Below are 22,623 nucleotides of genomic sequence, written 5' to 3'. Positions count from 1 at the left end.
TTGCGGCGAGCGCAGGCTTCTCATTGCGGTGGCTTCTGTTGTTGCGGAGCATAGGCTCTAGGTGCACGGGCTTCAGTAGTTGTGGCACGAGGGCTCAGTAGTTGTGGCTTTCGGGCTCTAGAGCGCAGGCTCAGTAGTTGTGGCGCACGGGCTTAGTTGCTCTGCGTTATGTGGGATCTTCCCGGACCAGGGATCAAACCCGTGTCCCCTGCACTGGCAGGTGGATTCTTAACCACTGCGCCACCAGGGAAGTCCTAGTCCCTTAGTCTTATGATTAAGGCACCCGTGACTTACATGGACAGTTACAGTTGAGATGCCACCAAGTGCTTTCCTAAAAGCACACGTAGAGGTGGTGGGGCAGGTGTTACTTGACATTCTAACAGCGGCCCTTTGGGTTGTGTGTGCTGGTGACTCACATGTCTTTGTCTGCTTCTGCTTTGTCGTCATTTTATAGCAGGTCTTTTCCCAAAGACAAATCAAAGAAAAGGGTCGTTCATCTCAGAATTCAGTAGGACTGAGTCAGGGTGAAAGTATGGAAAGCCCACCTCCCAGATGCTTAAACAAATAAGGGCTCTGCCTGGGGGTGGCAGGCCAGGGCTACGAGTGACTCTTTTTGCTCCACCATCCATTGCATGGGGCTTCTGGCCTCACGGTCACAGGACAGTTGCTGCCTTGCCAGGCATCACAGCCCAGGGCTACAAGGCCACGGGGAGTCCAAGATTCTTCCTTTAAAGGGCGTTCTGGGAAACCGCACCAGCAAGTTCCACTTGCATCGTATTGGCCAGAACTGAGCCACCACCCCCACCCCAAACAGGCGTGGGACGTCTAACTTCAGACGAGGCCTCCGCGGGGTCACCTGCGACACTGAGGAGCCCACTCTCATCCAGCCTCAGCTGAGAGGCGGCCAGAAGTCCCTGGCAAATCAGGAGTCATCACCCAGGGTGATTTATAGGAGAGATTTATTTGAAGAAATATTACAACATATAAAAACTACATAAAGTCTTAATTTCCACTCATACAGTGGTAACTTTGATATAATGCATAATAAAAAACTTTTAAAATCCAGAACGGACAAAGTACTGCACAGTTTCATCACTAAGTCAAATTAGTCGATAAGCAAATCTCACAAAAGAGCTTCATGTCAGCCAAGGCCACAAACACCGTGTACAACACATCTGAACTGACAGATTGACATGTTAAAAATACAACAATATCAGTGCACGTTGGGGATCTCCGGTGCCAGAAACAAAGGCGATTGGAGGGCAGAACTAGTCCTTAGCAGTCTCCTCCTTGATTTTAACTGAAGAGATATAAAAGGGAGAGTATGTAATGTAATGTTACACGAAGCAATAGGCAAGCACATCAGGTACGTGGACCAGGAACTACGTTAATGCCCAGGCGTTGACACTAAAAGGACCACCTCATAAGAACCTGCAGCAGCTCTGCACCAGCATTCAGAGACTGAACACTGCTCAGGTGCTCCCTAAAGGTTTCCAGACCACCTGGGTTATGGGCTAGTGTCTGAGGCGGGCGCAGCCGACCCAGACTCACTTAGCAGGACAGAGCCAAGCACCCCGAAATCTGACCACTCGTCCACTGCGTGCCGGGCCCCAGTGCTCCGTGCTTACCCACACGCTCACTCATCTCAGAGCAACCCTGAGAGACGCAAGGCCACCAGGGAGGGTGGGTGACTCGCCCCAGTCTCAGAGCCTAAAGCCAAACCCCTGCTGTCCCCACCGCTCCCTACCATACCTGAGGTGCTCTCTCGCGCTCTGACCATCATACAGCGCTTGATCTCCAAGCCGATGGCTTTGGCCAGTGGCGGTGGCACAGCGTTACCCACCTGCAGGAGGGAAGGAGGGCGACATGTGGTTCGGCATGGCTGGAGTCAGCGCTAGCCTCCACTCGGACACGGGCACTGGGCCCCCGGTCTCAGGCTCACACAGGCCTCCAAAGCCCTTCCCTCAGGATGGCACTCAAGACCCTCCACCCAGCCCACCCTCCCGCCCCAAACACCAGCAGGTCAAGCACCACTCGGAGAAGGGGGCCTTTAAAGGGCTTTAGAAAATCTTAGAATCTGGACATGGAAGCTACTATGTTTCACTACTAGCTGAGAGCTCTGCTCCCAGAGCACAGGATGGCCGAGAGGGGCGAGAGGGGTGAAATGGGAGGGTCTCGCTGTAACCCCCAGGCACTGCTGGCCTTTTCAGCCACATGCCTGCGCTCCTTGGAAATACATTTCATTAACAGCCAAACCGAACACTCTGAGAAACAGGAGGAATTGTTGGCTCGTTTCAACCCTTAGCAACAGGGAGTTTTCACCACCGCGTATTTCGTCTGCTCTCTGCCATGCGCTGGAACTTTCCTTTGGGCGAAATGTGCCTCAGCTGTCCACGGCACCCGACACACTTGGCGACTCCGCCTGACCCGGGAGCGCCCTGGGTCCCGGGGACAGGGTCCCTCCTTCCTGACCACCCCCTCGTGGGAGTGCTGAGGCCAGTCAGCCCCCAGCTCTGGGGGCTCAGCATCCCCTAGAAAGTGACTGCGAGTCAAGCTCCCCACCGACCCCCGACCCCCTCGTCTCCCTCCGGCCAGGGCTGCTTCGTGCGCGGTGCCGCTCGCCCCTCCTCAGCGGGGAGGAGACCCGGGCCGACTCCGCTCCACTGACCTGCCGGTGCTTGTCCAGGATGTTGCCGAACAGCCGGTAGGTGTCGGGGAAGCCCTGAGAGCGGGCACACTCCCGCACACTCACGACGCGGTGCTGCTCTGGGTGGAGCACGCGGCCCTGGGGGCAAGAGGTGCGATGTGGGTGGGAAGGAGACGGGGCCACGGGAAGCCCACCCCGGGCTGGGGCGCAGAGGCAGGAGGCGGCGAGGAGGGCCGGCCCAGCCGCGAAGCCCGTGCCTCCGTCCCCGCCCAGGCCTAAGTGGCCCTCAGACCTACCTGCTTGCCCATGGGCTCGGGGTTGGTGACGGTCGTGCTGAAGAAGCCGTCCCACTCGAGCCGTCCGTAGAGGCCGGCCCAGTGGTTGTGCCTGTTCCCGGTGTGGGGCAGGCACCAGGGAATGAGGGTGTTGAACTGTCTGGCCGCAGGGTCACAGGCTTTGCCTGTTGGAAGAGAGGGCTGCGATGGGGCTGTGCTGACGGAACGGGATGATACAGCAGCCGACAGTCCCCGTTTGCCAGGCAGAGCTTCATCACGGACCCTGTCCTCAGCAGCCGTGCGCAGCAGGGACACCCAGGCTTGGTGAGTCTGCACCCCACCCAGGGCTGCTGGGTTCCTGCGCGGCAGCCCCGGCATCTCCTGCTGAGAAACCCTGAGCCCACCGCCCCGCTGCAGAGCCTAAGGGGGCTGGGGCTTCACACCAAACTTGAGGAAGCCACACCTGGAGGCCAGGGCACAAACCTTCCACGCAGGAGCAGACCCCGCGGAGAGCCCCGGCGCTGCTGCAGCCGTTCTTCTTGTCGTGGTAGTTGTACCGCAGCTTCCTGGCCAAGGTGCCATCAGAGAGCCGCACCTCGATGTTTGGCAGGTCACGCCAGTCTGAGCCCGGGGCTAGAGGGATGTGCCGCATGCGAGCAGCCACCAACGCGCTCATGTCCTGGAAGAGCAGAGCAGGCCCAGCTGTCGCTGAGCTCAGGGAGCACCTGACCACATGCAGTGGGCTGGGCGCCACAGTACTGGGCACTGGGCATACCACGGTGACCAGGACCCCAAGGGGCTTGTATCCCACTGTGGGAGACAAGCAGTGACCCCAATCGACAACCTGGGGGTTACACACGTGCCATGACGACACCAGAGCAGGGATGTGAACGACGGGGGAACGGGTGAAGGGACGGCTTCGGGCAAGCGCGGGGCTACTGAGGAGGTGACGTCGGAGCTGAGCCCTGCAGGACAGGAGGAGCCGGCGGCGGGGAGAGCTGGGGTTTGGTGCGTTTGGGAGATACCCAGAGAACAGCGGTGCTGAGAGACAAGACCAGTCATAGGAGACGATGGCCAGACACACCATTCTAGCCCGATTCTAGGCAGAGTATAAGCTCTGATTGACACTTTCCAGGACCATGTACTGGGGCGGGGGTGGGGTGCAAGGAGAAGCAGGAGGCAGTGAGATGTGAGGCTGGGGGCCAGCTGAGGTAGCGGATTTTGGGTTAGGGGCCAAGAGCAGAAGGAGCTGGAAGGGGGCCGAGACCAGACCCCGCTTCCCCCACAAGCCCTGGCTGGGCTCCAACCACAGAGCTGTTCCTGGGAGGCCGCTGGGAGGAGGCCCTGCTCTATGGAGGTGACGTTACCTTACAGATGTGGTCCCTGAGGATGGGCTGGTACTGCGAGCCCCGGAGCTGCCTCTGGAACCAGGACTGAGGCTCCCCGTTGTACGAGATCTCCTGCGCCGAAGCTCCGTTCCGAATCTCGGGAAGGTCGGACATCGTGTCCCGCACGGTGATGGTTCGGAACGGACCCGAGCTCAACCTGCAACAGAGCACAGACTGTGGCACCTCTGGGGACACACACAGCTATCATGTGTGTGAGTCACAATTGCCATCCCCCGACTGCTGGCACCGTCTTCTCCAGAGAAGGCAACCCGGCTCGGGGTCAAAGGACCGCTCGGGGTCAAAGGGCCGCCCGAGGTCACAGGGGCAGCATTCTTCTCAGACCCCATCGGAAAAGGGGACAGGCTATAGCGTGGGCTCTGCCCGTGACTGCGGCCAGGCTTCTGGCCACTGCCCCGGACACAGGGCACTCAGGGTCAGAACGAGAGCAGAGGTGGCAGAGCGCTCGCAGGGCAGGCCGGACGCGGCGCTGTCTGCCCTCGCTAACACTGTCTCCTCGGCTTGGGCCTCTTCACAGAGGTCCACCCGCACCAGGCCTCGCCGGGGAAGGCTCACAAGCGCCAGGACAGCGGGCTGGCCGGGGGTGCTCCTACCTGGTGATGTTGCTGACAAACTTCTTGTCGTCGACTACGACACTCAGCTGGCAGGCCCGGGGCGCGAACACGTGCAGCGGCTCCGGGAACAGAGGGAGCTGCTCTCCGGGGGCCGCGGCCAGGATGATGGCCCGCCTCCGCGTCTGGGCCACGCCGTACTGACCAGCCTGCGCGGGAGAGGGCCAGACACACACATGGTCAGTGGGCACCTCCGAGCAGCTGGGCGAAGGGCTGGGGTCCGCAGCACCTGACTTTCTGGGGCGTCTGGCTGGTGTGGAGCTCACCCAGAGAGCCCCTAGTTAACCCACGGGCTCATGCCTAACAGGAGGTGGGACCGGAGAAGAGGACGAAAGATCCCAGGAGGTGGTCGGTAGCCCCTGGAGAAGATGGGAGTGAACCCTGCTGGCGATCCCAGCCAGCTCTTTAAACAGCACATGAAGGAGCACTTGGGGAGAAGAGCGGCCAGAGGAGACACCAGGAGCCATGCCACCTGCCTGGCAGCCCACGGTCACAAGGGAAAGAACACGGCTGCCAACAAGGTTGGTCAGTGAGGCCGAGACACTACGGAAGCTGGATGGGAGGGGCCCGGCAGCCGCCTCCCCAGCCCTCGCCCGCGCTGCACGTCACCACACTGTGGCCCCTCTCAGATCTACTTTCCCTTTGAGACAGCTTGCCGCTGTCCAGGGACTGCTCAGCCCTTTCTCCGGCCACACACGTCTGCCCGCCCTGCCCCTGCCCGGGGGGCCCACCTGCAACACGCCGAAGGTGCACTGGTAGCCCATGCGGACCAGGCAGCGGAGCGTGAGCTTCAGGACCATGGAGCGCTTGAAGGAGACGAAGTTCCTGACATTCTCCAGGAGGAAGTACCTGGGCCGGTAGTAGTCGCAGTAGCTGTGGAGGCGGGAGAGACGAGAGAGGAGGAGACCTACTCTGCCAGAAGCCACTCCCAAATGCTTGACGTTTGTCAAGACGCACCTGCCAACTCTCAAGGTCTCTCCCTAGCGGAGGGGCAGCCGTGAACTTCCTGAAGGCAAAGACCGGCGTCTCACTCAGCACTCCGCCTTCAGCAGGTGCGAAGGCTAAAGCAGTTACTGCTCGGCCCTGGCACGCCTGCGGCGCAGCCCCGGGACCAGCCGTCTAGTCACCCTGGGGCAGCACCGAACGCAGAGGGAATTCTAGCCTGTTTACCTGAGGAAGGAGACCACCAAGGAGTTCTTGAACTTAGAGTACGTTCGAGAGTTGAAGCGGTTCATGCCGCTAAAGCCTTGGCAAGGAGGCCCGCCACACAGCATCTCCACGTCTCCCTTCTGCGGCAGCTTCTGGCCGCGGGAGTTGGTCACCTCCCCGGCCATGACCAGCTTCAGCAGGACGTTGCAGTCCTCTGTGAACACCGTGGACCCGGAATTGTTCAGCCGGAACGCCTGGGCCGCGGGGTCCCACATCTCGATGGCCCACAGCGTTTCCGAGATGCCTGGGGGACACAAGGACAAAGATGAGCTGCGAACCCTGTAGCATATGAGACTCTTTAGTCGGAACTGTGACCAGAGCCAGGAAGGTCTTCCAGGCAGAACACGCCCGGTCCGGTTTTTGCAGCTGTGCGGAGAGAAACCCAGAGCCTACCTGCTTGGTGGAACCCTTCCGACAAACCCCCACAGCCAGAAAACACATCCAGCGTCCGCAGCTTCGGCAGCTTGACTTCCGTCTCCAGCTCGCTCGGCTCAGAGCTTTGCGACTTTGTCCTGCTTTTCCCTGCGGGAGACAGGCCCCAAGTCAGATCAGGGCCCTAGCGTGCTCTCTTCAAACACCCTGGTGATTCAGAGACGGCCTCGTTTTGAGTTGACGGCAGCAGAGCGAGGTAACGTCAGAGGCTGCTCTTTTATACTGACTGATTCACGAGAATTGAGTTATGGGAGACGGACTTGAAAAGAAGCCCGTGGAGTAACGACATACCTTTTCCCTTCCCTTTCCCTTTATTTCCAGGGCTACGGGCATGGTTTGGAGGATCTTCAAAGCTTTTGCTCTTGGCATTATAGGCCTGAGAAGGAAAGAACCACAACAGTCTGGAAGAGAAACACCAGTCCCCTCTCTAACAAATACGATTTAAGTTAATTTGATAAGATCTACTTAATTTCTCCCTAAACATGGCCATAAGCAAAAAGTGCTTTGAGTTTTATTACATTAGAGATGAGGGGAAAATTCTACTAACACACACATTTTATATGGCCGAAATTCTTGCTATTTCAAGTACCTGGACTACTCATTCTAAAAACAAGCAAGTGTTACAGTTAGACTGTACACACTGGAACCTGGGGGAAACATGGGTTATCTTAGAACGATACATGCCTATCACAGAAAAGCCATGCTCGAACAATTTAAGAGTGATTAGCTTAATCAACAAACTGCTGGCTCTACTCTCAATAACCAGGCACAGGCTCGGCTATATGGCCCCGGCCTGGACACGGAACCCTGGCTGAAGGCACTGGGGGCAGGGCTGCATCTCCCAGGGCTAGAGGAACTTTCCCCTAACTCACAGGCACTGGCCAGGCCAGCAGAGGCCACTTAACAGTCTTCAAAAATTGCTATTGCCTTAGGACACTCAAATGTGACATTCTGTTTTGTTTTAAGCCCAAAGTGTCAAATTCCAGAACAACTTGAATGTCACAGATTCGTACTCTGGATAAACTGCTTTCTCGGGGGCTGTGTCTGACCCCAAGGCCCTCCCTCCAGTAAGCCCAGGGCCCCACCTCAAGGAAGTAGAAGCGGTCGGGGCCACCAGCGGAGAAGTCCTGGAGGCACTCAGGCAGGTCCTCCCCGTACTCCACGGTGCAGCGGCCCTGCACGGCCTTGAAGTCCACCACAGCCTCCTCGTCGCTCCAATAAAGCAGGTTGATGTCTGCGTGGTAACTCGCCGGGGTGGACTTGTGCGTGTTCTCCGGCCTGCGAGTGCGAGGGTCTTTGTTAGTTCTTTTGCCTCGAGCTGACAGGCAATTAAACGGCACATTCCTGACAATGCTCAGATGATCGGTGGGTAAAGACCATTCCCCACCCCCAGCAAGTCACCTTGATTACTGACCCCCTTCGTTGGCACTAACCACAGACTAAGTGGGGTTCCTTGCCATGAACTCAACTAATGGTTTGCTTGCTCTTTATGCCCCCAGTGTAGCCCAAAAAAACTTGTCCTGTGTTAAGACCAGCTGCTGGTCTCCTGTTAGAAAGCATGTCTAGAGCTGCCTTCATTCACCTATAACAGCCAGATTCCTTGTTCTTTCTCATTACTCAACTGATTATTGCAAAGACCTCAAAAACTCTTCCACGTACATTAGCTAAGACATGGAGCAACTTTAGACCTATCTGTATGGATTAGTTTCAGGTTATCTCCTAACCATTATTAGGATCCCAGAAAAAGACTGAGTGAAGCCAAGACATTGGACAGAGAGAAACCCCAGAGCAGGGAAGAGGACCTGAGAAGAACAGGGGGATGGGGAATGGGGAGGGGGGCGGAACACGGACAGTGTTCAGAGACAGGACACGCGGACAGAACTCAGGGTTCTGAGGGCGCCTCAGGCAAAGCCCAGGACATTCCACGCCTATCTTTGTCACACTCTGGACTTCTGCTCACAGATTTCTTTTGGACAAAGCTGTGCAGCTTTAAGAGAGAAAGCGAGGGCTGTGATATGTAGCTGTAGTCATCCTCGGTACCCTCCAGGTAATCAGAAACACTTGGAAGAACAGATACCTCCACCCAACTCTTAGACCACCACTGTGTGTGTGCGGTTACCACCCCGCCTCAGGCAGAGCCCCCCGAAGGGCAAAGGCTTCACTGACCTGTAAAACTTGTTGACTCTGATCTTGATATCCGTCTCGTTGGGCCTGCCGTTGCTCTTCTTGCTGCAGAAGATCTCTTTGATGCGGCCAATACGGTACGGCTCAGGGGCATCTAGGTTGCTGCCTTTGATGTAGTCAGAGTATTTCCGGTAGTGTTCTGGATACAGAGCTTCATCCACAGGCTCCTTCCGTGGGCGTTTCACAGGACTGGACAGCTTAATGCTGCAGAGAAGCAACTGTTATGAGTGACTGAACATGAAGCCTTAAAAAGCAGTCTCAGCATGACTGATCAGTGACGATAACCACTTAAATTCAAACACTTTAAACTAATGCAGCTACGTACCCTTAGACCAGATTTAGAGACTAAATCTCACCCACACTTTAAAATGGGTACTCTCCATCTGTGCTCTGGGGATAGTTGCTAAGGCTGTTCAGGTTCTCCCCGCTCCCAGCCTCAGGGCAGGCGTGTGGCTCGTTCAGCTCTACAGGTGTGCGCAGCAGGGACGCACAAGCACTTGGAGCGGGAGCTCTGAGCGCCAGGAGAGCCTCCAGCGTGCTTCCCCTCGCCTCTGACTGCCGACTCCTGAGAAGGCAGGGCTCCGTCAGCCCAGGGCCCTGAGTGACACAACAGTCCGAGTCCCCTGAACCACAATGGCCACACAGTACAGGCAAGAAGTAAACTTCTGTGATTTTAGAGTTGTTACCACGGCATAGCCTACACTCTGACTGAGGCATCGACCCAGAGGCAATGCGGGAGAGGCATGGGGAGAAGACTCGTGGTCTGGGCAAGCCGAATTTGGCCTGACCGCGTACTGGCTAACTCAGGCCAGCAAATGAGATGCCAGGCTGCCAAGACCGCAGGGCTGCAAACTCTGAAGACTGCAGCTCAGGGAGGCAGCTGCTGTGCTTTCCCATCAGACCCCCTGAAGTCTGACGGGCTCCAGAGGTGTCTCTGAACACCTGTGCTCTCACTTCAGCTGTGCCAGGAGCATCTGGTAGACAGCACTACAGGGAGTCCTCCCCTTCGAGGCCAAAAACTGGAGCTAAAGGGCGTGATGCACACTCACTGTGCGGGCCTGGAAGGACCGATGTTTTGTAATGTACGGTGACTGAATGGAGGTTGGGGACTGGGCTCCAATTAGGACTCGAGGAAAATGGAATTGCAAGTCGGGAAACTGAGCTGACTAAGCTCAGAAAATGGTGGTTGTAAATCCAACCACGCACTAGTTCTTAGAACGAACAAGGAATGGATCAAGTGTGGACAATATCTGTGGCTTTGATTTTTCCCTGAAGAGCGTCAATCCTCTGATGTGGAAGTCTTTTTTTTAAATTTTATTTATTTTTGGCTGTGTTGGGTCTTCGTTGCTGTGTGGGCTTTCTCTAGTTGTGGCGAGCGGGGGCTACTCTTCGCTGCGGTGCGCGGGCTTCTCATTGTGGTGGCTTCTCTTGTTGCGGAGCACAGGCTCAGTAGTTGTGGCGTGTGGGCTTGGTTGCTCCGCGGCATGTGGGATCTTCCCGGACCAGGGATCAAACCCGTGTCCCCTATATTGGCAGGTGGATTCTTAATCAGTGCGCCACCAGGGAAGTCCCGCAAGTCTTTTGGTGCAATTCCCATTTACCAACAAGTAACTCACAGTCAGCCTTTACTTTAGGCCAGGCGCTGTGCTAATAAGCAACTTTCTTTTAACTCACTTATTCCTTAGGGGCCTGGCAGGCAAGGCACTCCTCTCCCCACTTGATAGATGGGAACTGGGAGGGGCTCTCTGCCATGACCAGCTGGGCAGGAATCCACCACTGACCCTAAAGCTCTCCCTTAGCCAGCGGGCTCTCTGTCTGACTTCTTTCACAGACAGCTTCACTGCCACAGAATTATAGTCGCTCTGCACTGGAAGGCTGGATAACGTCTGCTCACCGCAGATGACACTGTGACAGCTCGGCAGCAGCAGGTACTGGGCTGCGGGGTGGGGGACATTGTGGAGCCAGCTCTGTACTGACCCAGAGCTCCTGGCCCTGACTGCAGCCAGGGGCACTCACTTGAAGGTGAAGGCCTCGGGGGGGAGGTACACGCCATCGCCCACTCGATACTGGATGCCGTTCTTGGTGGCTAAGCTGTAGAGGACCCGGCCATCCAGGTCCTCGAGCTGCTCCATGACCCTGGGAATCTCCTTCTGCCTCATTTCAGCCAGACGTGCACAGCTTGCACAGAACCTGAAGGAGTGAAGGACAGAAACCAAAGGCCCTTAAGTGACTGGTAGTGACTACAAGCAGCTGCCACCAGACTCTGGTGACCAAGAGGAAGGATTTACAGATGTTAGGAGGAACTGGCTTTCCTGCACTTTTATGTTCACACTTTGAAAGCACTTATTTGGGACCAAAGCCCAGAGATACACACAATAGGAAAATGACAAGCCAACCCCACTTTTAAGTAGTCGATCCTAAGACATTAACAAACAGTCTAGAATATGGTCAAGAATCCACCACGAGCGATAATGCAGACAGTGGTAAAGACAGGAACTCAAAACGTCAGAGGAGGTTCACGCTATTACCTCTAAAGGCTGAAGAGGTACTTGGTAAAATGCAACATTATTTCTGATTAATAAACCCTTAAAAGGAGAATTAGAGATTGCCTTAAAAACAGATCAAGCCAAAAGGCAGCTCCAGGCTGACTGGAGAAACACCAGAGGCATCGCAGCGAGCCCTCCTAGCCTCAGCCCTGTCAGCCTTACTGTCACACACCACTCGCTCTGGAGGTGCCGGCTGCCACTTTTAGTTAAAACAAGTGAGGTACCAAGGTTAGAAAGGAAGACGTGGGGCACTGAACACTTTATAAGAAGCAAAAGCTTCCCTAAAAGCATTCCCCCACCAGTTCCAATAAAATGGAATCAAAGATCTCACTTACGAGAAAAGACACAAGATCTGTGGTACAGACACTGAGGAACCCAGAAAGACACATCCTGTCCCTGGATGGGACAGCTTCTCCCCACCAGGCTGTCCACACACTTACAGCCACTGCAACCCAGTCAGGCTGCTCTTTGGTTGGTGAGGAAGACGATCAGAAGACGTGGGGAAAGCAAACCCAGCAGAGAGAAGCACGGGAAAAGCTCGAGGGCTTCATGCAGACGCATGGCGTCCACGAGCACCACCAGAGCGGCCCAGGAGCGCAGTCGCGGCACTCACTTGTACTTGTTGTCCTCCATTGGCTGAGTTTTTGGAGGGGACTCAAATCTTGCGTAGTCTTGGTCATACCAAAGCTGGTAGAAATAGGTCTTTCCGTCACCCTCCGACATCAGGGCCTCAGGGTCCACGCCTCCCTAGGGACAAGACTGCCGTCAGCCATGATGACCCCACGCATCGAGGAGGGGCACACGAGGGGCGCCAGGCACTCACCTCCAAGGCCCAGTTTTCCGACGGGGCTTTATAGACGACCTGCACTTTGCTGTGAATGTATGAAAGCTGCATGTCCTCACATTCGTCTACCAGGAACAGCTCCAGGGGGTCCGACGTGGCCCCGAGGACTGTGTCCGTCCCAGCACAGAACCAGTGGGCATGAAACATCTGCCCGTTGCTGCTGTCCTCCCACAGCGCCGTGACCCTGGAGCCGGAAGAGGGGGCGGGAAGGAAGTTCTAACTTGACCGGCAGATCTGGACCGAGTCTCCTTGGGGGACATGTATTTTTTGGTTTTAGTACAGGGCAAAGAGCTGCTGCTATTCTTACAAAATAGGAACCTCCTACTTACTCAACAGAAAGTGTGGGCTGAAGTCAAGCAGAGGGAAGGACACAAACCTTGCTAAATACAGTGGTTTTGAAGAATCATCTGGAATAACAGAAACACAGTCCCCCACTTCCAGGGTTTCCGAGTCGATGCATACCTTCTTATAGTAACTCTTCTTCCCATCGGTCTGAAAACAAGAGCTTAATTTCAGGTGAGGATGGGTTTGAAGGTCCGTGCTAGGCTTGACCTGCGAGTTCCTGTTACTTTATAGGAAAGTATCACTCATAACAATTTCTCCAAGAAGCCGTGAGCTCTACCAGCCTGGCTACTATAGAGAACACCCAACTTCTTTGGCTGGAAGCCTGCAGCAAAGGCCGCTCACATCCCTCTATCACCACCTCTGCCCTCTTGTGTCAGCAGCAAATGGGATTCTAGCATTCAATTGTAATAGCACCGTACCCCACTCCTCACACCTCCCTTAGCCACACGGACCTCCTCCTTTCTCTCCCACAAGGAAAGCTGGTCCCACCTCAGGGCCTGTGCTCTGGTTCCTCCCCAGACCTTCATGCACTGGCTACTCTCCAACCTTTTGGTTTCAGCTCAGATGTTGCCCCACCAAGAAGCCTCCGTGGCCCCAGCACCCTTCCTGCCCCCTGCCCTCCTGACAGTACATGTGTCACAGGCAGGGGCTTAGTTATGCCTAGGCCTAGAGCAGCATCCAGCAGGGTAGGCCTCACGCTTGTTGAGGAAACTGACCATCTTTGCCTTATGGACATCGAGAGAACAACACTGAGATGACATTCACTCTCCAGCTTTGGTAAAGGATTTGACCCTTAGACAGGCAGGTAACCACAGAACCCCCGGGAGACGGTCTGCTAGTGCCCCCAAACACCTACTCCTAGGCCAGAGAGGACTGTGAAGGCTCTCTTCAAAACAAGCTTGGAAGGGGAACCAGCCTGACACCCCAAGAACTGTATCAAATGCCCATTTTGGGGACTTCCCTGGTGGCGTGGTGGTTAAGAATCCTCCTGCCAACGCAAGGGACATGGGTTCGAGCCCTGGTCCAGGAAGATCCCACATGCCGTGGAGCAACTAAGCCCGTGCACCACGACTACTGAGTCTGTGCTCTAGAGCCCGAGAGCCACGACTACTGAGCCTGCGTGGCACAACTACTGGAGCCCATGCGCCTATAGCCCGTGCTCCGCAACAAAGAGAAGCCACCACAATGAGAAGCCTGTGTACCACAACGAAGAGTAGCCCCCCCTCGCCGCAACTAGACAAAGCCCACGCACAGAAATGAAGACCCAACGCAGCCAAAAATAAATAAATTAAATAAATAAATATATATAGTTTTAAAAAGCCCATTTTGGAGTGTGAGGAAAACTGAGTCCTTGGGCGTACAAGCAAAAAAATGCATTTCAGGTGCTTGACCACAGGCCTCGGCCTCTCAGTCAGCTCTGCTCCGCTAACAGGACAAATGGGCAGGGACAAACGGGCAGGTTTCTCAGCTGCAGGGCTCAGGCTGCTTAAGACGTCTGGCAGCGAGATACGAGACAACCGGCTTCTCAGAAGGGCAGCGCTAAAATGACTGAGAGCCTGCTCCTGGATTACCTTGACAGCTTCTCCAACCCAAAAGATCCGATCCTTGTTCTGCTTCTTTTTCTTCCCCTGATGCATCTTTTTGGGTGATGGCATCTCTGGAATATTGTCATCCACTTCTTCATCATCATCTGCCTCCTTCATGGCCATGTTGGGACACCTACAAAGTCAGTTATTATAAGCAAGGTCCTCTTTAAAAGTAAAACCACTGGTTAGGACTCTGTGCTCTCACTGCTGGGGCCCGGGTTCAATCCCTGGTCGGGGAACTAAGATCCCACAAGCCTCTCGGTGCAGGCAATAAAAAAAAAAAAAAGTAAAACCAACTGAAGGTGTTTTACTTAGAAATCGGGGACAGGCCTGGTGACAGTGCTAGACAAAGGGACCCTGCCTGCTCTGTACCTGTCAACCCAGCTGTCCCACACAAAGCCTATTTGCCATCAGCTGGCATTTTCCTCCATTTCAAGAACAAGCGTTGGCCAAACCTACCTCCTCTTTTGGCAAGCCTGTTTGCTCCTTCCGCTGCCACCAAATTTAACCATATCCTTACAGGCTTTACACTTTCCACACTCAGGCTGTTGACAAATCTAAAACACATTGAAAAAGTAATCAAACAGTCATTATTAATAGCTGGTAACCAGTTTTTGGTGAATTTAAAAACTGTAAATTTAACCTCATTAGAAGGGAAGTAAGAGTTAGGAACAAGATACGAGGTTTGCATAGGTTAAGCCTGACACATGGTGCTGGGACAGGTGTGGGGAAACGAGAACACGCACTGCTCAAAGGATAATTTGGTAACCCCACTCTGGAGAACACTGTTCTAGATCAAAGTTAAGTACATGACCTACACCCCAGCAATTCTGCTTCTAAGTAGAGAAGAGTCACAGGAAGCCTCGTTAGAATATCAAGTTGTCCATCCCTGAGGGATAAGCTGGAAGAGTCACAATGAAATATTATGGAAAAGTTAAAGTGTTAACTAGTGTGACCTCCAAACAGCTCCCGCGGACATACTGAAGGTCACGTGTCAGACACAGATTAGTCACGGAATTGGGGGCACCACGGTAAGGAGTGTTCCAGCTCACTTCTACTCCTGGCTTCTGGACGTCTTTGAATATGTCATGTTAACGCTGTCTCTGGGAGATATCTGACTCACCTACCGGGGTACTGTGAGAATTCAACTAAAAATATGCATGAATACAATTTGAAAAAGAAACAAACACACATAACAGCTGTGAAAGATTCCAGTTTACGTATACTTTCCTTAAAATTTTTTTTAAAGCTTGGATACATATGCACTAGATGAAATAAAGTAAAACCACAACAAGAACAGCGAGGACATGCAAATCCCTATTTAAGGGCAGCCCCTGAAGACAAAGGAGACACTCTGAAGTCAGTGGCCAGTGTGAATGCAGGGCAGTTCTGAAGGCAGCTGCTGTATTTTTGTGTTTAAGTTTTCATCCAAATTAAGTCGAACAGATACCAAAATACTGGGTTGGCCAAAAAGTTCGTTCGGGTTTTTCCGAAAGATTGGCTGGAAAAACCCAAATGAACTTTATGGCCTACCCAACAGACCCGATCCCTGGGTCAGAGAATTAGGGGGATTAATTCCTCTAGAGTGAAGTAAATATATATTAAAAAATTCAGTAAGAGAGGTCTTTTCAGGCCTCAAAGCTAAGCTGGACAAAGTCCCCACTTTCCCAGGGAACTGATGCCATGAGACAAGGCAGGCTCCTGGGTGGATGTCCCTACTTGGAGGAAGCAGCGCCTCTGTGGGGTAGTCACTCCCTCTGCCCTTACACCAGGGCCTGAGGACACAATGGGACACAGCCAGAGCAAAGGCACCCAGAAGGCCAGGCTCCTCTGCAACAACAGTGGCGCTGACAGCAAAGTGCCCGAGCATGCCTCTTTTGACAGCTGTCCCAGAAGACATGCAAGTCCCCCCAGATCACTAACTCTTTCTTCTAGCTTCTGTTTTAGGGGTCACATTTGAGGAGTGAGCATCTCAAGCCAGAAAGAGAAAGAAGTGAGTTCCTCAGAGATTACAAGGGGAGCAGGCAAGGTTACCTCACAGACGCCACACCGCCGGCGTTTAAAGGCGTTCTCCTTGTCTTCTTTGTCATCCTTTTCAATTTGCTCCGCAAAGAAAGTGTCAAAGATCTGGTAGACCAGCTTCGTAGTGGTGGCTTTGGTGGGGCCTCTGTCCTTCTCCTTGGCAGGATGCCGGATGGTCTGCCGCCTTTCAGCTCGCCTGGGAGAGAGTTTCCATGGTGTTAGCGGGCTGGGAAGAGCGCACAGGATGCTCTGCCTTCTGTCTCACGTCTTCAGTCTCATTCCTGCTGCATCCTTACCTTTTTCCCAAGGTGACCCCGGCCAACTTGATCAGGTCTCTCATGCAGGGGGTCAGGAAGATGGGCTGCTCGTCACTGTCCCCAGCCCGATCATAACTCTCTACTTGTTCCACCACAAACTGGGCGTGTCGAAGGAGAGAATCCTCTGTGAATCGATTCAGGTTGAGCATAGAAGGAGGAACAGTGGTCTTTTAGGGGAAAAAAAAAAAAAATCAGAGGTTTCCCTTAGGCTTAAGCAAAACTAATCTAAATCAAACAAACAATTTCTGCTGACTCTGAACATGTTTTCTAGCACATCTCATATAAATAGGTGTGAATCCCATATTGTGAATAACCTAAACCTCTTACCTCGATCTTATTGATCAGGTCTTCGTATGTTGAGTCAGGGTTGTTCTGCAGGAACTCAACTACTATCTTACTTATGTAGATCTTCTCTTGCATCACACTGAACAGAGGTGCATACTCTGGGCTGGGATCCATCAAAATGTATTCGGCAAATGCTGCAGTGAATGGATGTTTAAGAGAGCAGTTTGAACCTGATGGCAGCTACAGTGGCCAAAGGGCAGGGACGAGGCTATGAGGCTTACAGAACAGGCTAAGAGTCATTCTGTACCCAAATGTCAAAAAACATGAAGTACAGTCCAGAGTTAGCTCATTCGGAAGGGGCCTGTCTGAGCCAGCCAGAGGACGGAGACTGGCCAAGTGGCTTTCCTTTGGCTCGATTCTGGTTTTTGGAATTCAGTTTGGGTTTCAGCTGCAAGAACATGACCTGCTTTTACACCAGAGGGTCAGTTCCAGGGCCAGTTGTAGTTAATATAAGAGGCCATTCCAGGGACTTCCCTGGTGGTGCAGTGGTTAAGAATCCGCCTTACAATGGAGGGGATGCGGGTTCCATCCCTGGTCAGGGAACGAAGATCCCACACGGCACAGAGCAACTAAGCCCACATGCCACAACTACTGAGCTCACGCACCTCAACTAGAGCCCACATGCCGCAAACTACAGAGTCCACGCGCTCTGGAACCCACGCCACAACTACAGTGCCCACGTGCCCTGGAGCCCGCATGCCACAACTGAAGAAGAAAAAACCCGCACACCACAGCTAGATAGAAACCCGCGCATCACAACGAAGAGCCCGCATGCCTCAGCAAAGACCCGATGCAGCCAAAAATAAATAAAATAAGTAAATGATAAATCTTAAAAAAAAAAAAAAGAGCCCATTCCATTCAAACCTGACATGCTTTCCACATGGTCACATGAGCCTGACACTTCCTAGAGCCTGACACTTCCCAGAGCCCAACCAAACCCTATGAAAGACAGGAGCGAAGGCCCCTTTCAGCTCCCAGAAAGGTCCACGATTGGTCACATACTTACAGGTGCTAAAGCCAAGGAGAGCCTTTTCACCTCCATCAAAGCCAGCAATCCACCATTCATTTATTGGACCAAGATTTTTGCCATTAACACCACCTAAAAGGGGGGAAAAAAGTTTCCTGAAAGCAAAGTAGACTAAGAATATGCCTCTCAAAAACTGAGGAGGGTTAAGTGGCACTGAGTGCCCACCTGAGCCGACACCTCTTATCAGCCAAGCCGGGCAGTCCTTACTGGAGCCATCAGAGAGTCTGCTCGTAGCTGCTCACAGCCCAGTCTCAAGCCCTAACTTTAAGAGGCAATAGTTCCAGTTGAATATTGCTCTCATCTCAAAGTTTTGTTTGTAAACTGTCCCAAACAACCTGGAACGTGCCACGTACCTTCGGGAGACGGGTCATCCTCATATATTGGCTTTGCTGAACCAGAAAAGAGGAGCTCGACATCCTTCTCAATGAGGCCGGTGTCGATCGGGCACAGGTGACCTCGTTTACAGTACACGCTAGACAGGCGACAGAGTGGATTTACCAGCTAACCAAAGGCAGGCTGAAGTACAGAGTCAAGCTCAGACACGAGGTGGACTACGTGCAGTCCCTAGGCTCAGCTGTCTCCTTGGCTGCCAGAACACTGGCTCAGTACAGTGTTCTTTCACCCAGACAGCTTCTACCCGATTCGCCCACCTGGGTATCAAGAGTATAAGTGTCTGAAGAGGCAACGTGGAGAGGTCAGCGAGACTGATAGTGGGATGGCGGGAAATCTCACAAGGGCACCACCTGCTACACCCTCCCTCGGTGAGTTGCTAGTGGAGAAACAATGGCTTCTCAAACACATCCTACCCAGAGCTGTACAACCATCCCCTCTAGCTCCAAAATGTTCTTGTTGCTGAAAATGAAACCTCACACCCACTGAGCTGTCACTCCCTATCCCCTCCCCACCCCTGGCAACTACTAATCTGCTTTGTTCCTGTGGATTTACTGCTTCATAGCATTTCATATATGGTTAATTTTGTGCTATGTGACTTTCGCCTCATTAAAAAAAATTAAAATGAGGCACATTATACAACAGCATAAAAGGTGAGGTACATCAAGGACATCGGAAGGAGGGACTCCCACCTCCCTCTGGGGGTTCAGCCTCCAGTTTAAGGGCATCCACTGCCTAGAGATGCTCCTTGACATTTGAGAGGATGTGCATCATTAAGCAGGATGCCAAACTTGAGAAAATCATGGGGTTGGGGTGGGTTCTGCTTATGAACCTGCTCACGCTGGCCTCGAGGCCAGAGGTGCCGTGCTACCCCTCAGAGTCCAAGCGGGTCACGTGGAATCCGTGCAGGTCTGAGAGCACCACCACGCTCCCACCACCTAGGCCCTTGGAAGCCAAAATTCCACATCTTGGACTCTCACACAATTAAAAAAAATTAAAACATGACCACTTTGAGTGGAGTTCCCCTACCAAGCACGGTAGGTAGACACGGGTCACAGCCTTGCCATCAGGACCTGAAGATGTGGGAAAGATGGACCAAGGGAGGGCAGGACACCGCGGACGCACAGAAGAGGAGGATCCAGCGCCCAGCCTGACGGGCTGTCCACATGCTCCCTCAGTAGAGGGGACATCAGGGAGAAGTGCCAAGTCCCAGGCAGGGGCAGGACCCACTGGTTCACAGGAAGGGCTTGTTTCCACCTGCCACTTTCAGCCCAAGTACCAGAGGTAAACAGAGTTCCTAATTACCCAGGTGGTCTGGCTCCAATGGCCTGATGCTACAAAGGCATGTCATTCCTACGAAGTGTGTTTTTACTGCCCCCTTCCCAACCTGCTATTCTTGAGGAGTGGCCAGGAGACCCCAAGCCCTGACACTCCCGACTACAGCGGCCCCGGCCCCTGGTTCTCCTGAACCTCTGCCCCAGGAATGCCACAGGGAAGCAGGAGGCCATGAATGTCAGCAATGCCAACAGCACGTTTCAGCTGTGCTGTCAGGCAGAGGTTGAGCCAGGGGATCGCTGGTAGATGGGCAGCATCCCACTACAGATCAGGATCCTGATCGTGGAGCGTGGGAGACACCACCAACCACAGCGAGTGTACGGAGTACTGCAGGAGAAACATACTGGGGTTTCCCTGGGCCCAGAGCCCCCCAACCCACTGTGGGGCAGGAATGTCGGAAAGGCTGCCCAGAAATGATTCCACCTGAGGCTACAACAGGCGGCCCGCCCACCCCTACTATTCTCTGGTCCAGGGAGCGGAAAAGCACGTGCCAAGGCCTGAAAGGAGACATGGGCTGGTCCTGGAGCCAAGCCATTTCCCACAAGAAGCAAAGTGAAGCACCTCCAGTGAGGGGGACAGAACGGAACCAAGGGGGCTGGAGAGCACGGGGACTCTGCTCACTCACAGGCTTGTTTGAGCCCTTCCAAAGGTACAGTCCAGACGTCACGGACCTCTACGCCGAAGAGCCCGGCATCACTGACACGGCCTGCAAAGCCCTGCAGGATCCAGGCCCCTCCCGGGCCCCTGTTCCCCTACCACTCACCCCCAGTCCCTCTACTCCCCCCACACAGCCTCTCGCCTAGCCTTCCCCAGCCGATGTGCCCACCTCCCAGCCTCCACGTGCTGTTCCCTTCTCCTGGATGTCTTTCCCTCACTAGCCCCTCGGCTTGTTCTTAAGCCACCGAGTCTTTGCTCCAGTCCCTTCCTCTCCATTCTAAACAACTTTCCCCCACCCACTCTCTGCTCCCCATGCTTTTCACATCTGTCACAGTGTCACTACCTGACAGGCCTAACTTTTGTTCTGCCTCCACGAGACCAGGGAGCTGAGGTGCTGCATCTGTAAGACCTCGTTCAGGACCTAGCACATAGCTGGCCCTCACCTGAATGAGCTCCAGGATGCTCACCTGCTCAAGACCTAACAGGTAGAGCTGTAACCACCCGCCCACCCACCCCACCACCACCAGCAAACGTCCACCAGACGTCTACCAGCTTGCTGGCCCTTATCTCATGTCAGCAGCTTAAGAAATGTTGCAGGTTAGGTATTAAAAACTTCACTAGGATATTAAGAACTTAGGTGTCTTTAGGAAAATGCCCCGTTACGATAAAGCAGAGGCGTATCAGTTACCTGAAGCAGGTCAGTTTGTGTTGGGGAAAATCCTCGTAACTCTCAAAGCCAGATTCATTGGCATCAAAGATGGACAGTCTCTCATTTGTCAACAACTGTATCTCTTCCACCTGAGAGACATTGACCATTAACTAGACACAAGAGACAGGAAACTATCAATATAAGGCTGAAAACACAGCTGGAACTTACTGCATCAGGGAGATGCTGTTCATATCTTAGCTCGGGGTCATCCAGGTACTGTCCGCACTCAATGCACTTCAGAGGATCGGTCTGTGGAGGCACGAACACAAACAGCGCTCAGAGAGCCAGCCCCAAGCAATCGCATTAGTGGTGCACAACTGGTTTTACTCCCAGATATACGTTTACCTTGGAGGACACTACTGTCATTTTGGTTCGAGCCATTTTCTTCTCAGTTCTGTGTACCAAGCAGAAGGTTTTTTTAGTCATTTCACAACATATCAGAATCTGCCATCAAAGTTACACCTGATCCACCAGACACAGATGAGCACCAGACGCCGCATAAGGGGCAAGGTGCGAGGCCGTAAGCATCTTTACCACGCGGAGGGGAGCTGCCTCACACGGCAGGATTGGAACGTCTCGGTCCTGTGCTCACACTCCATCACGTACAAAGCTAAGGCTACTCCAGAATTCACTAAAAGCCCCTTTACTTGCTTTCTAGGACAACCATTTTAATATTATGATCTGCTTTGTATAAAGACAAAAATACGTTCTTACGGTTCTTTGCATGTAGTTCTGCGTCTCTTCTCCTCCTAAACGGAGAAAACAAAAGAGTGGAGGGTAAAAAAGTATTTTCCATCTGGATAATGCTTCAGTTAAGAATTTAATGTACAAGGTTATCACAAAACGTACATGGTTATCACAAAAGTCAGAGGCAGGAAGGCAGTCAGAGAACCACTGAGACCCAAGCCATCTCCAGTGTCTAGTCTTATACACAAAATTCCTTTTTTTAAAAAAATAAATTTATTGATTTTCTTTTATTTATTTTTGGCTGTGTTGGGTCTTTGTTGCTGCGTGCGGGTTTTTCTCTAGTTGCAGCGAGCGGGGGCCACTCTTCGTTGCGGTGCGTGGGCTTCTCGTTGCGGTGGCTTCTCTCGTTGCGGAGCACGGGCTCTAGGCACGCAGTAGTTGTGGCATGTGGGCTCAGTAGTTGTGGCTTGTGGGCTCTAGAGCGCAGGGTCAGTAGTTGTGGCGCATAGGCTTAATTGCTCCATGGCATGTGGGATCTTCCCGGACCAGGGCTCGAACCTGTGTCCCCTGCATTTACAGGCAGATTCTTAACCACTGCGCTACCAGGGAAGCCCCTAAACAAAATTCTTATAACCAGACTTCCTTAAAAGACTCATAAGATCACTTTAAAAAAACAAACAAAAAAACCCAGCTTTACTGTATAAGTGGTACCTCAGAGTAAGTATATAATTGAAGAGGGGTACTATGGACTGAGTTGTATCCCTGGCCCCCCACCCAATTCCTACGTTGAAGCCCTAACACCAAATGTGACTGTATTTGGAGATGAGGCTTTTAAGGAAGTGACTATGGTTAAATGAGGTCACAAGGGTGTGGACCTAATCCAATAGGACTGGGGACCTCATAAAGAGGAAGGGACACCAGAGCTCTCTTTCTCCCTACGTGCTTGCACAGGGAAAGGCCATGTAAGGAACCAGCAAGAAGACAGCCGTCCACAAGCCAGGAAGAAAGACTTCTCCAGAAATTAACCCTGCTGGCACTTTGAACTTTTA

General features: G+C 53.2%; 1 protein-coding gene across 5 annotated transcripts in view; it reads right to left on the bottom strand.

Moving 5' to 3' along the window:
- Positions 1 to 942: 942 nt before the first annotated feature.
- The window catches only part of DNMT1 (DNA methyltransferase 1), a 42,407-nt gene continuing 20,726 nt past the window's right edge, over positions 943 to 22,623 (bottom strand). For 3 of the 5 annotated variants that reach the window (XM_082652286.1, XM_082652285.1, XM_082652287.1), the window contains 28 exons: positions 21,602 to 21,636; positions 21,233 to 21,281; positions 21,056 to 21,136; positions 20,867 to 20,976; positions 18,150 to 18,268; positions 17,776 to 17,868; positions 16,752 to 16,903; positions 16,404 to 16,591; positions 16,120 to 16,303; positions 14,545 to 14,642; positions 14,071 to 14,218; positions 12,531 to 12,646; positions 12,134 to 12,338; positions 11,924 to 12,057; positions 10,781 to 10,954; positions 8,747 to 8,968; positions 7,666 to 7,858; positions 6,872 to 6,956; positions 6,542 to 6,670; positions 6,110 to 6,392; positions 5,671 to 5,812; positions 4,922 to 5,088; positions 4,290 to 4,467; positions 3,406 to 3,601; positions 2,944 to 3,107; positions 2,669 to 2,785; positions 1,753 to 1,843; positions 943 to 1,300 (listed from right to left, as the gene is read on the bottom strand). In XM_082652286.1, the coding sequence (XP_082508412.1) occupies positions 1,269 to 1,300; positions 1,753 to 1,843; positions 2,669 to 2,785; positions 2,944 to 3,107; positions 3,406 to 3,601; positions 4,290 to 4,467; positions 4,922 to 5,088; positions 5,671 to 5,812; positions 6,110 to 6,392; positions 6,542 to 6,670; positions 6,872 to 6,956; positions 7,666 to 7,858; positions 8,747 to 8,968; positions 10,781 to 10,954; positions 11,924 to 12,057; positions 12,134 to 12,338; positions 12,531 to 12,646; positions 14,071 to 14,218; positions 14,545 to 14,642; positions 16,120 to 16,303; positions 16,404 to 16,591; positions 16,752 to 16,903; positions 17,776 to 17,868; positions 18,150 to 18,268; positions 20,867 to 20,976; positions 21,056 to 21,136; positions 21,233 to 21,281; positions 21,602 to 21,636 (3,885 nt within the window). In that variant the 3' untranslated portion in view covers positions 943 to 1,268. Of the gene's footprint in view, positions 1,301 to 1,747; positions 1,844 to 2,668; positions 2,786 to 2,943; positions 3,108 to 3,405; positions 3,602 to 4,289; positions 4,468 to 4,921; positions 5,089 to 5,670; positions 5,813 to 6,109; positions 6,393 to 6,541; positions 6,671 to 6,871; positions 6,957 to 7,665; positions 7,859 to 8,746; positions 8,969 to 10,780; positions 10,955 to 11,923; positions 12,058 to 12,133; positions 12,339 to 12,530; positions 12,647 to 14,070; positions 14,219 to 14,544; positions 14,643 to 16,119; positions 16,304 to 16,403; positions 16,592 to 16,751; positions 16,904 to 17,775; positions 17,869 to 18,149; positions 18,269 to 20,866; positions 20,977 to 21,055; positions 21,137 to 21,232; positions 21,282 to 21,601; positions 21,637 to 22,623 lie in introns of all 5 variants that reach the window. The other 2 variants (XM_082652289.1, XM_082652288.1) reach the window with 1 other exon arrangement.

The sequence above is a fragment of the Grampus griseus genome (genome assembly GCF_964374135.1).
Source record: "Grampus griseus genome assembly, chromosome: 3".
Taxonomy (NCBI): Eukaryota; Metazoa; Chordata; class Mammalia; order Artiodactyla; family Delphinidae; genus Grampus; species Grampus griseus.
The sequence above is the reverse complement of the archived record's forward strand: the minus strand, read 5'-3'. Positions and strand labels throughout refer to the sequence as shown.